At 32.1% G+C, this 13,689-nt stretch overlaps 1 protein-coding gene across 1 annotated transcript in view; it reads left to right on the plus strand.

Annotated features, from left to right (window-relative positions):
- Window positions 1-13,689, plus strand: part of Cdk13 (cyclin dependent kinase 13) — a gene marked incomplete at its 5' end in the record, with an annotated part of 97,027 nt that overhangs the window by 53,441 nt on the left and 29,897 nt on the right. The window contains 2 exon segments of the mRNA XM_015490090.2: window positions 5,611-5,800; window positions 7,060-7,116. Of these exon segments, the coding sequence (XP_015345576.2) occupies window positions 5,611-5,800; window positions 7,060-7,116 (247 nt within the window).

Below are 13,689 nucleotides of genomic sequence, written 5' to 3' on the forward strand. Positions count from 1 at the left end.
TCAGCATGCCTTTCACTTCCATCAAGTCTGCTTGATCTTAGTCCTGCTTTAAATCTCAGCCTAAATACCTCTTCCTGATACCCCAGTCAGATTTTATCTTTTGGAATATCACTGTGTTTTTAAATGTATCCAGTTAACGCATTCTAATATTGTAGTTTTTTATTGACGTTTGTTTGCAGTGCTACATTAATGAGGCTCTTGAATTAGTGGCTCTTACTTTATCTTTGCACTTATAAACAATGAATTTGTTGACTGCTTTATTGAAGAAAATAAAATTCCAAAATAAAAAGAGTTTATATGATTCATAATTTTTAAAATACTTCAGACTAGAATTTGCAAATATAAATATAGAGCCTTTGGCCCACATTGACTGTTTCTATTCTTATGTCTACTTCCAGCTTTTACCAACATATTAGTCTTGAATTAAAGTAGTTAAGTTAATATACATGTTAACTTGGATAATTGAAAGTTGGTCCTTCACATCTTTTTCTTGAAAATGGGGTTCTCCATCATTAGGAATGATGTTGCTGAAGAATTTTAAAATGCATTTTTGTAAGATGTGCAAGTTTTGATTTCCAAATGTTTTGGTCATGTGTCAAATACTATTTTGGAATCAGTAATCTATACGACTGAATTTATTGTTGTTGCTGCTGATGATGATTCATGTAGTTTCTCCCTCTTTCCAATACTTGGAGAAGCAAATCAATAAAAACTTTTATTCTCTTGATTTTAAAATCAGTTCTGCTAACGGGTTGTATTAATCAGCTTTTTGCCTCTGTGACCAAAATATTTGATGAGAACAACTTAGAAGAGGAAAGTTTATTTTGGACTTCAGGCTTCAGAGGTTCAGTCGGTGGTTGGCTGACTCCATTGCTTTGGGCCTGAGGTGAGGCAGAACATCATGGCTGAAGGGCATGGCATAGAAGAGCAGATCAGCTTGTGGAAGCCACTAAGCAGAGAAAGAGTGGGACCAGAGAGAAGATATAGTCTAAGGGCACGTCCAGAGTGGCCAGCTCTTCCAGCCAAATCCCACCTGCCTACAGTAACCACCCAGTAGTCCATTTAAATTATTATTGACATTGATTAATCTACTGGTTACAGCTCCCATGATCTAGTCATTGACTAAAAGCCCCATCTCTAAACCTTGCTGTATTGGGAATCATGCTTTCCAAATAAACTTTTTGGAGGACATTTGTAGAGCCAAGTCCTAACAGGTATTTTTCTATATTAAGAAATTTTTTTGTTGTTAATATATTTCAAGGTTTATATTCTTAATATCTGTATTAATGGAGAAGACTAGTGGGGATTCATTTGGTTCTATCTGTCCTTTTTGCTCTGATTCTTCTTTACTTGTAGTTATCAGTCACAAAGGTGTCTTCCTTAAGTGCTAAACAGGTGGGGACAGTATTTGGTAGCAGAAGTGGTAATAGCTACCATGTGTTTTCTAGAAAACCTCATCTGTGTCACTATTAAAACTGAAAGTGAAAGGGTTTTCTTTTGTGGGGAGGCTGTGCTGGGAATCAAAACCAGGGCCTGGAGCATGCTAGGCTAGTAGTGCTTTACCACTGAGCTGTATATCCCCAGAATCTCAAGAGAAAGAAATTCTGTATAAAAATACCATTTTAAAATAATTCTATTTTTTTAACTCTTTCCCCTAAACTATTATCTTATAAATAGCCATGATTTTTTTTTTCATTTCATCTAGAAGGATTCCTTTACATTTTTTTTTTTTTTTTTTTTTTTTTTTTAGCTTAAAACTGCTGAAACATGCTATTAATAGGGTAAAGGGTAATTAACTAGATTTAATAGACTTTTACCATGATTGTCTTATAGTTCAGAGCTTATCGTATTACTTTCTCGGTCTTAACTTTAAAATGAAAATACTGAACGAAAATTGGGAAATAATCTGAGTGAGTTGTGTCTAAAGTGGTAGTTGATATATTTTCTTCAAGATATTTTATTAACTTTGAAAAACAGGCTTTTTCAAATTATTTCTGAATTAATCTGGTTTCTCCTCAGGTTGTTAGTTTATGAGGCAGATGATTCCATATTTTTGGAATTTTTACAGTGCTTTTGAGAACTTTTAAGCACTTTTAAGAGCACTGCTAGCTGGGCATGGTGGCAGTTCTAATCTCACCTGCTTGGGAGGCTGAAACAAGAGGATCTCAAGTTCAAAGCCAGCCTCAGCAATTTAGTGATACCCTAAGCAACTCAGTGAGATCCTGTCTCTAAATACAATACAAAAAAGGGCTGGGATGTGGTTCAGTGATTAAGTGCCCCTGAGTTCAATCCCTGGTTACAAAACCCACTGCTGTTCAGTACGTATATGATGCTGGTCATGTATGTGTTTATTACATTTTCTAGAAATGCCATTAAAATAAATAAAATGACAAGTGAATTTATTTTAACCCCAAATATAAAAAAATTGAAATTCCTTTTTTTGTATTAAATCTTCAAAATCCACTATGTATTATATACTTAAAACACCTCTCACCTTGCTGTAACCTTAGTTCAAACCGTATGTGACCAATGCTTTTCAATTAGACACTGTAGTTTTAAAAATGTAGCTTGATATTGGCCCTACTTTGGGGCAGATATTATTCTGCATGTTTGGGACCACCCACTACCAATTTATCTTACTTCATATAACAGCCTTGGGCCTTTTGTTTTTGAATATTTACCTTTCAAAGATTGATGTTAATACCTTTATTTCTGATTAATAATAGTCTGTTGTGTGGATGAACTGAACATTGTTTATCCATTTACCTATTGAAGAATATTTTGGTTGCTTCCAAATTTTGACATTTATGAACAAAGCTGCTATAATTCATGTACAGGTTTTTGTGGGGGTGTAAATTTTAAATTTCTTTGGGTAAATACCAAGGAGCACAGTTGTTGGTTCCTTTGGTAAGAGTATGTTTAGTTTTGTAAGAAACTGCAAACTGTCTTCCAAATGTGACTGTTACCATTTGGTATCTCATAAGCAATATATCAGAGTTTCTGTTGCTTCATGTCTTCATCAGCATTTGATGTTACTGTTTGGGATATTTGCAGTTCTAAGACATGCAATACCTTTTAATATGCAATTCTCTGATGAAGTAATGTGGAGAGTCTTTTAATATGTTTATTTGCCATTTGTATATCTTTGGTGAGGTATCTGTTCAGATCTTTTGCCCATTTTTTATTTGAGCTGTTTTCTTATTGTAAGATTTTAAGAATTCTTCAGGTGTATTGCATACCAATCTTTATCAGCTGTGCATTTTGTGAAGATTTCCTTCTAGTTTCTGACTTGTCTTTCCGTTCTCCTAATCGGGCCTTTCAAAGAGAGAAGTTTTAAATTTTAACAATGTACAAACTTAATTTTCTCTTTCACATATTTTGATTTTGGTGTTGTATCTAAAATCACCATGAAACCTAAAATCCATAAATTTAAAATTCATTTTAAAATTTTTGTGAAAGGTGTAAAATCATTTTTGTTTGAATACTTATGTCCTCTTGTTTCAGCAGCTTTTGCAGAGAAACTATCCTTTCTCCATTGAAATGCCTTTGCTGCTTTGTCGAAGATAAGTTTGACTATTTTTTTTAGGGTCTATTTTCATCTTATCTGTTTTTCACTGCTATTACATTATGTAGATTATGGTGGCTTTATAGTATATCTTAAAGTTGGATAGAGTCAGTTAGCTCTAAGTTTATTCTCCATCTTTTCTCCAGTATTGTGGTGGTGTTCTCAGTTTTTTTGTTTTGTTTTGTTTTGTTTCTTTGCTACCCATATAAGCTTATCTGCAAAATAACTTGCTGGAATTTTAATTTGGAAGAACTGACACTTTGACAAATTGAGTATTCCTCTCATATACCTGAAATATTTTTCCATTTGTTTATATTTTTTATTTTTTTCCATTAGAATTTTGTAATATTTCCTTATAGATGTTATACATATATGGTTTTAATTTCAAATTCCATTTGTTCATCGTTGGTGTATAAGGAAGCATCTGTGATTTGGTATCTGCCATTAATTTAGGGACATTTTCTGTCATTGCTTCAGATATTTCTGATGTTTCCTTCTCTCTTCTCCTCTGGTATAACACCTCTTGTAATTATTCATTGTATACTTTGTTCTTTTTTTTTCTTTGAATGTCATTTTGGAAGTTTCTATTGACATATCTTCAAGCTCATTGACTTTTTTAAAAAATATGTTTTTAGTTGTAGATGGACAAAATACTGTATTCTATTTATTTATGTTTATGTGGTGCTGAGGATCAAACCCATTGCCTCACACATACTAGGCAAGTGCTCTACCACTGAGCTATACTACCCCAGCCCCAACCTCATTTATTCGTTGGCTAAATGTGGTATAGTTATGAGTCCTCATTTATTCGTTGGCTAAATGTGGTATAGTTATGAGTCTATCAGTGGCATTCTTTATTTCTGTTACAGTGTTTTTGATTTTGAACATTTCCTTTTGAATTTTTAGAGTTTCTGGTTCTCTATTTATGGTAGCCATCTGCACTGACCTGTTGTTCACTTTTTTTCCACTAGAACTTTTAGTATAGCTATCATAGTTTTAAAACGTTCTTGTATGTCTGCTATTTTGACCCTTTGCTTACTTTGTTTTTTAAGACTGTTTTAACCTATCTTATAAGTTTTGATTGAAAGCTCTAAATAATATATGAGATTTGAAGGAACCCAGGTAATAGGCCTTTTGTGTAAGGTTTCCTCTGAACAGAGTTAGTAATAATGAAGGTTTTGTCTTGTGTACAGTACCTGATATTTTCTTATTCAATGTGATATTGGTTTTAGGTTTCATTCATTACCATAATGAACTTTGAAGAAAGAATCCTCTTGTTCCATATTTACTGGGAATTATTTTGCTGTTTTTAATTAGGAACCGATTATGAACTATGATTAGTTACTTACCATGATGTTAAGAATTTTTCTCTTTTCTCAGATAGTTGTAATGCATTTTGTTAGCTTTTCTATTCTTGAATTGATAAATGAAACTTTAACTTGATTATGATATTCTAATATATAGCTTTGGATTCAATTTGTACAAGTTTTAAGGTTTAATCAGTACAGTACAGTTGTATGGCTTATGTGTTTATACTAAGTGCTATTTTATGTTTTGGTTGCACAACCACATTAGTTTTAGAAAATAAAGTTGTAACTTCTATGTTTTCAAGAACTCTGGAGCTGTATAAACAATTAAATTGTATGTTTATTGAAAGCTTGACTGTCTAAAGTTCATCTGTGACCACTCCCCTTTTTATTAAAAGCAGTTCTTTTAACAACTTTTCAGTTTCTTTTAATGAATTCTACTTTGCGGGGAGGGTTCTGCTGAGACAATTTGTCTAAAACATTTAACAATTTATTTTACATTAATCATACTCCTCAGTTAATTTTTATCATAAACTTTCTTTAGGAAAAGGAAACTAATTTGTGTATTTCCTTTTTATTACATTCTTGGAAAAATTTGAATGTGATTAATGTGATAAAGTAGCACTTTCAAAAATTATTTCCCACCCATCAGCAGTATTTTATTGTTATACTTTGTACCTATACAAGAGTTATTGTAAAATTAAAAGTCTTTAATGTAGTAATTATTCTCATTCTTAGGTGCATTTTATCTGGTCTTTGAATATATGGACCATGATCTAATGGGACTGCTGGAATCAGGCTTGGTTCATTTTAATGAAAATCACATAAAGTCATTTATGAGACAGCTCATGGAAGGTCTGGATTATTGTCATAAGAAGAACTTTTTGCATAGAGACATTAAATGTTCAAATATCCTTCTAAATAATAGGTATGGATATGAGTTTGATATAAATGTTTAAAGTAAGTGTTATATACTATATACCTTGATTCTGTAAAGAGTTTCAGATTAGTTCATTGCTTTAAACTATTTTAATGTAACCAACATTACAGCTTTGGGCTACCTCTAAAGTTGTGTTAGATATGTTTAATTAAATTCACTTCCAGTATAGTTTGTAATGTACATATAATAATACTTAGTTGCCTTTCTTAAAATATCATGAGTATTCTAATAATTGCCGATAGGCTTTCAGCTTTACATTACATGTTGATTTTTAGAATTTTTTTAAACATTTGTCACAATTAGAAAGTGAACTTTTTTGAAGTTGTGTATGAAGCTTATGTTAACTATTTCAGTAACTGCATAACCTCAGCTCTGGTAGTTCTCTTGTAATTGCTACTCTTATAATTGTTGCTGTTTGTTAGTTTATATGAGGCATTCCTGGTCATGATTTTAATTAATAGAAAATGTTCTGTGTGCTCAACCCCACTAAGAACTGGAAAATTAAACAAATTTTAAATGATTTGACATTTCTTGAGTATTATCGACTTGAAAAAGTTTTCAAGTCTTATTCCTAAGTAATGAAAATTCTCATTTATTTTCATTGAAGTATACTTTTCTAAATACAAACTGAACATTAGCAAAATTACTATTATACTAATACTATATTATAATAATGATAGTAATAATAGTAACAGAGTAATTCTTTGGTACCCATGGGAGATTGGTTTCAGGAAACTCCTCCCCTCTTGACCTAAATCTGTGAATGCTCATGTTCCTTATATAAAATGGCATAGTGTTTGCATATAACTAGCACATTTTCCCATATACTTTAAATCATCTCCAGATTATTTACAATACCTAATGCACAGTAAAAGGCTATGCAAATAGTTGATAATTCTGTATTGTTTAGGGAATAATAATAAGAAAAATAGGTCTGTATAAGTTTAGTACAGATGCATTTTCCCCAATATTTTTAATCTGCATTGGTTGAATCTGCAGATTGAGAACCCATAGCTATGGATGGACACCTCAACTACTATAATAGTAATAGCAGCTGAAACTGTTTAAAGAAAAGTACTGTTTGTCATTGGTTAATTTTTCTACTGCTTGACTTGTAAGACATTGGCAGTATTGCAGTGTAATCAAAGTTAATGTGTCTTTTTGATTAGTTCAAGGAATAGAGTATGAATCTACATTATCAATTCAGAGTAGAATAACAGCTGTTGTCCATTTTTTATTTCCACCAGAGGGCAGATAAAGCTTGCTGATTTTGGACTTGCTCGTTTGTATAGCTCAGAAGAAAGGTAAGAATACTCTTAAATGAACATTGTAGACACTGAAGTCTGTTTTTAGAATCTGTATTGTAAAACACCTTATTTTTTAATTGTTATATTTTTTTAAAATGACATTAACTTTTCATGTTTAAATACACAAAATAATGACACTTTATACTATATTGGATTGCCTAGTTATAAAATTTTATGTAGTCAATTTAAAAATAATTGATTTTTGGCACAGGTAAATATAGTTTTGTTAAAATATGCAATTTTAAATATGACTGAATTTCAAATAATTTTAAAAATTAATGCTAATTTCTGATGCAGATCCAGACATTAAGATATTCTTAATTTTTGTATTTTGTAAGAAACCTTAATGTATGTTTTTAAAATTATACATTTAAAAAACTTTTTTCTTTTTTGGCGGAGGGTGAGGGGTGGTGGTGCTGGGGATCAAACCCAGACATGTGCTCTACCACTGATCTTACACTCCAGCTGTCAAATACCATTTTAATTATTGTTTTAGACTTCACTTTGTGTGTGTTATGTCTATAGTTGTGTTTTTGTTTGTTTTTCTTTGTTTTGATAACTACTTGAAACTCTTTAAGCAAAATATTATGAGGAAGTTATATGTGTAAAACATAAAAATGTTAGAGCTTCTGTGGCTAAAGTTAGGTGTGTATCTGATTTGATTTCCTTTGAGTCTGGTGATGAGAAATATGACTTGCCTTGTTAGTATATAGCAGCTAAAACTGTTTAAAGAAAAGTACTTTTTGTCATCTGGTGAATTTTTCTACTGCTTGACTTTTTAACATGGAATTTCAAAAATAAAATATTATGTGAAATAGCAGCTTTTACACAAATAAACTCTGAAATTAACAGATTCATGAAAATTTGGTCAGTTTAGCTCAATCTTATTTACTTTTGGATTTATTGATATATAAATATATCTTTATATATTAAAATTTTATGGCAATTGTGTCATTTCTTTAGTGTCACCTTTTAATAATGGACTGGCTCTAGCTCAGCGGTTCCTTCGACAGAAAGCTTACAATCACCTTTTAATAGTAATGAAACATAAGTTGATTGAATTTCTTAGAAATAGGTGTTTGCTTTCAGTGAATCTTTGCTAATTTTTGGTTAGTTGAGGAAATAAATAAAAATTCTTTTGTTTGAATTTTTCAGAGTGAAAAATCTGTTTAATTTTGCGGTACCTGTGACATCATTGTGAAAAATCTTTGCATTGTTTATTGTTCTAGTGTAAAGGTTTTCAAATAATGATCTGAGAGTTTGGAGAAAATCCCCAGAGAGTATTTTATGAACAGAGTTGTGATTGGACAGGGGTCTTAGTTCTCTATATCTACTTTTATGAGAGTCATTTTCTTTTTATTTTACCCAGTGTACTCAGAGTTAATATTTGAAGAAAGGGTTGTATGGATTTTTGGTGTGTTTGTGTGTGTGTCTGTTTTATAAAACTGTTCTAGAGCCTAAAAAGGTAATGCTCCTCATTTTGCATTTGTGAAAATTGATAACCAGACAGGATTGAATGACTTTCTTTTTAAAAACTTGTTTTTAATTGGAATATAAAAGTTGTATATATTTGTTGTGTACAATGTGTCATTTTGCAATATACGTATATTGTGGAATGCCTAAAGGATCCAAGTAACATGCCTTACCTCAGGGTTTTTGGTTTGTTTTTAGTTTTGGTAAGAATACTTAAAGTCTCCTCTCAGCAGTTGTCAAGAATATAATATATTGCTGTTAAGAATCACCATGTTGTCCAAAGGATCTCTTGCACTTACTCTTCCTGTCTCACTGACATTTTATGTTCTTTGACCAACCCTTAATCCCAATCTCAGCCTCTGGTAACCACCACTGTATTTTATATTACATGAGTTCAACTCTTTTATATTCTGCATATAAGTGATATCATGCAGGCTTTGTTTTTTGTTGCTGGCTTATTTCACTTAACAATAATGCCCTTCACTTTTATCTCTGTTGTCATAAATAATGGAATTGCCTTCTATTAAGAAGAAGAGTATTCCATTGTGCGCGCTCGCGAGCACACACACACACCCCATATTTTCTTTTAACAATTCATTTGTTAATGAACACTTACATTATTTCCATATCTTTGCTATTATTAAGGATTGAATGACTAAAAGTCAGAAGATATTGGCAATGTATAGTTCAAGGTTTTCTGTTCTCAGTTTTTTTCTTATTCCATCATGTGTAATAGTGCCCTTTTGTAGAAGATGAAAAGAAAAGCTGATCTTAATGTGTACTTAATATAAAACTTAATTGGTATGACATTTTTGAATGACTAAATTTCTGTGCATTTTTTTAGGGGAACACTTTAGTTAATTAAGGATTTTGTTTGCTTAACTGGTTGAGATTTCACTGTAATTATATTATCCTTAATACAAGTATATGTTTGTTGTACTTGAGTATAAATCTCATTGTTTTTATTTTCTTATTACGTTTCAATGAATACTATTAAGCCATATTTTATAAATCAAAACTCTATTTTCCCATTGATTTCTATTTTAAATGTAGTGTTGGTTTCCAGTGAAGTGTCAGAAATATGACAGTTTACTGGGCCACATTCTTTATTACCCTGTTGGATTCATGGAGGAATTTTGAGTTTAGAAAAGCAGGAAATTGGGGCTGGGATGTGGCTCAAGCGGTAGCGCGCTCGCCTGGCATGCGTGTGGCCCGGGTTCGATCCTCAGCACCACATACAAACAAAGATGTTGTGTCCACCAAATACTAAAAAATAAATATTAAAAAATTCTCTCTCTCTCTACCTCTATCTCTCTCACTCTCTCTTTAAAAAAAAAAAAAAAAGAAAAGCAGGAAATTTAAATCTTTTAATTTTGCATTTTTCAGGTAATATTAATTGAATTTTTCTGGTCAGTGAAATTTATAAGAGAAATAATTGGTGTCGTTTTATAAGCAAATGTCTTATTCTGATTAAGAGATTTATATACTCCTTTAAATTGCCCTCTCTCTCTCTTTTTTTAATAGTAAGCTTTCTTTTTTTTTAAAATTTTTTTAGTTGTCAATGAACCTTTATTTTATTTATTGATACATGGTGCTGAGGATCGAACCCGGTGCCTCACACATGATAGGCAAGCACTCTGCCACTGAGCCACCACCCCAGCCCACCTCCTCTTTTTAAAGGTAACAGTTATTCTCTTTAAAATCCATTGGAGAAATAGGCTTTATTTTTGTAGAATGCCTTCAAAATATATATTTTCTTCCAGTGAATCTTAATAACACTCTGATTTTAAAAGAAATTTTACTGTAATGTACCCATGTACATTTTAAGTTACTTTGAAATAGTTTCTAGTTAGCTACTATAGATAGATAGATAGAATAATTGAAGTGTTTGAAAATTTAGTGTAAGGTTTTTCATTTTAAAATAGAGCAGATTTCAGCCTGTTACTGTAATAGCATCAACCACAACTCTTATTTAATTTTTGATATGCCTTTTTTTTAATTGTGAGAAAAACTGGTTAGAATTATAGCTAGTACTTTCGGTCTGTAATCAGTATGGACCTCCCTGTTACATGTGCTATAATAGAAGAAAGAAAGAGAGTCACTAATTTAAAGTTAGGAAGGTGTATGGTGAGAAGTAATATTTTTAAACCTGAATTATTTCCTCATTTTGAATATCAATATTCACACTTTATTCTGTTCAACATTGGAAACTATAGAACTATATAACCTATGTTTCAGTACTATTTAGTTGTCAATGAACCTTTATTTTATTTATTTATACGTGGTTCTGAGGATCGAACCCGGTGCCTCACACATGCTAGGCAAGCGCTCTGCCACTGAGCCACCACCCCAGCCCACCCCCTCTTTTTTAAGTAACAGTTATTCTCTTTAAAATCCATTGGAGAAATAGGCTTGGTTAGTTGAGGAAATAAATAAAAATTCTAGAGCCTAAAAAGCTAATGCTCTTCTTTTCAAAGATTCTGTGCAACCTTCCCAGAATCTTTGAGTCATAGTATTTTCCCTTTTCTGAGTCTTTATTAGCAAGTTATAGGTACAGTGTTTTACTAAAAGATGGAGTTCCTCTGTGTGTGTCGTGTGTCTCCCATATGACATATAAATTAAAATTAACTTCATTTCCTGAGAGGAAAATATGAAGTTTACTTTTTTGATATACAAGGAACATAAAATCCACATCCTAAATTAGGGAATTTTTGGTTCTAGTCCTGGCATTGTTGTTTAATCTGTTGTGGAATCTTAGTTAAATTACTTAACCTCTCTGAGCCTCGTTATTCTCGATATAAAATCTCCCAAGGGAGGGGAGGGGAGCTAAGTGGTAGAGCACTTATCTAGAATACATGAGACCTTAGGTTCCACTTACTAGTACTGCAAAAAATAAAATCTCCAAATCCATTACTTACATAGTATTGAAAAGCATCTTTTATGGTTCTAAAAATTGCAGTCAAAATAAAATAGATTCTTTGAACAGTAATCAGTTTACTGCATTTTTGTGTGAGGGAGAAAAGAGAGGTAAGTAAAAGAGTTTTGAGTTATAAAACACTAGTTTATCAATACCACCCTCCCACACACCTTTTTGAAGGCAATATCACCATCTAGTGGCCCTCTAAAAAGTTGCAATTAAAAGCAAAACTGTTTTCTCAAAGCTGGTACCAGGAAAAACAGTAGGACCTTATGATACTCATCTAAGGACTAGATGAAAATACTCAGCATTAAAAATTGCTTCCTAAACTCAAGTCATTATTGCTTGTGTACTTACTTTGTCACTCAGTCTATAATTATGTCATTTTTAAGGCAGACCATATGCATACTTCTGGAGGTCTTTTGATTGCTTGCTTGTTATGTGGTGCTGGGAATTGGACCCAGGACCTCATGTATGCTAGGCAAATGCACTACTGCTAAGTATACATCTGTATCCTATTTTTAAATTTTATGTGCCCTAGAACATCAGATGTATTTACAGTAAATCCCTCATTCTGATCCAGGAGAAAACTATCCCAATCTGGTATAAATCAGTGCAGGGAATTGTTGGGGATCCAGGTAATGTTGTCATAAAAGATTACTATGTAATAACATAGGACTAACAATAATACAATTAAACAAGCTTCAGGAATGGATATGTTCATTTAGATCACTGATTTAATATTTAATTAGATAATCAAAATTAAATTGTAGTTCCTCTGGTGTAGATATGGTAGTCTACATTTTAAATCATGTAAAACGGGAAAGGCAATTTAGTTCTTTTGGAGCACAATGTTGCCCCTTCCTCATGTTGAGGAAGTCTCACCCATGTTCTTAATGTTGAACACTTATTAATATAAATTTCAGGCTTTGGTCTTTTTTCTGATCTCAAATCCTTTGTGTTTGCTAAACATCTTCACCTGTATGATCTGGGGTATTTTAAATTAAACCTTGGTTTCAAAACCACTCTGATCTCTTCCCATAAAAAAAAATGTTTGCTCCTTTCCTTTATCCTGTTTTAGTTATCCAGTCACTCTCACAGGTATGTCTCATATGATCCTTGTAAATAGAATTCTATTGGCTTTCCAACCTCTTTGTCCCTAATTTCTTTTTCTCCTGCCATTTTTACCTGATGGCATTCCCAGCACTCCAGATAGTAATGATGTTGAACTATTTGCAGTTCCCTAAGCATGCTGTGCTCTGAAATACCTTGTCACTGTCTAAGACTTTTTTATTGTGTTATACCTCTTATTGCCTCAGCCTGCAAATTTTTTTCCTTTAGTGTGCAGTTCAGGTGTTACCTCCTTTGAAATCTGCTGTGAATCACACAGGCATCATTGGATGCATCTTCCTTCATTTGTTCCGATTATATTATTAATTGTACTATGTAATACTTACAATACAATTTGGAAAGCAATATAGATATATATATACATTATATCTATATTGCTTTCCAGATTTTAGGACTCTAAGCACTACAACCATGTTTTTTGTTTGTTTGTTTGTTTTATTAGACTAACCATGCTTAAGCAGTACACTGTCCAGCTCAGAGTTTCAATAAATATTTGTTATGTATAAATACTTAAATATCTTAACAAATATTTTAAAAAGCAAAGGAAAGAACAAACTTGAATAGCATTTGTGTATGGTACCTTATTATGTATAGTCCTCCTTTCCCAAGAATTAAGAGAAAGTCCTCTGAGATGGGTGATGTAGGTTCATTATTCTTAGGCACATGTTAGGGCAAACTGAAGTTTAGAAAATTTAAGTGCATTTGCATCGTCACACAACCAACACAGTGATAGAATGAGGAATGAACTGAGGTCTTTTGAAAGAAAGATAGTTAACTTTCTTTCTTTTTTTTTTTTTCAGTTTTTTTTTTTTTTTGTAGTTGTAGATGAACAGAATGCTTTTATTTTATTTGTTTATTTTTATGTGGTGCTGAGGATCAAACCCAGGACCTCCTGTTTGCTGAGCAAGTGCTCTACCACTGAGCTACCTCCCTAGCCTAAGATAGTTTATTTTCATTATAGTGTAGTGCTTCTCTGATAAGATTCTGGATCCAGCCTTCATTATCTAAAAGTATCTTCTAGGAAGTGTTCCTGAGGGGCCTATTAGATG

This window comes from Marmota marmota, unplaced genomic scaffold (genome assembly GCF_001458135.2).
Source record: "Marmota marmota marmota unplaced genomic scaffold, marMar, whole genome shotgun sequence".
NCBI lineage: Eukaryota > Metazoa > Chordata > Mammalia > Rodentia > Sciuridae > Marmota > Marmota marmota.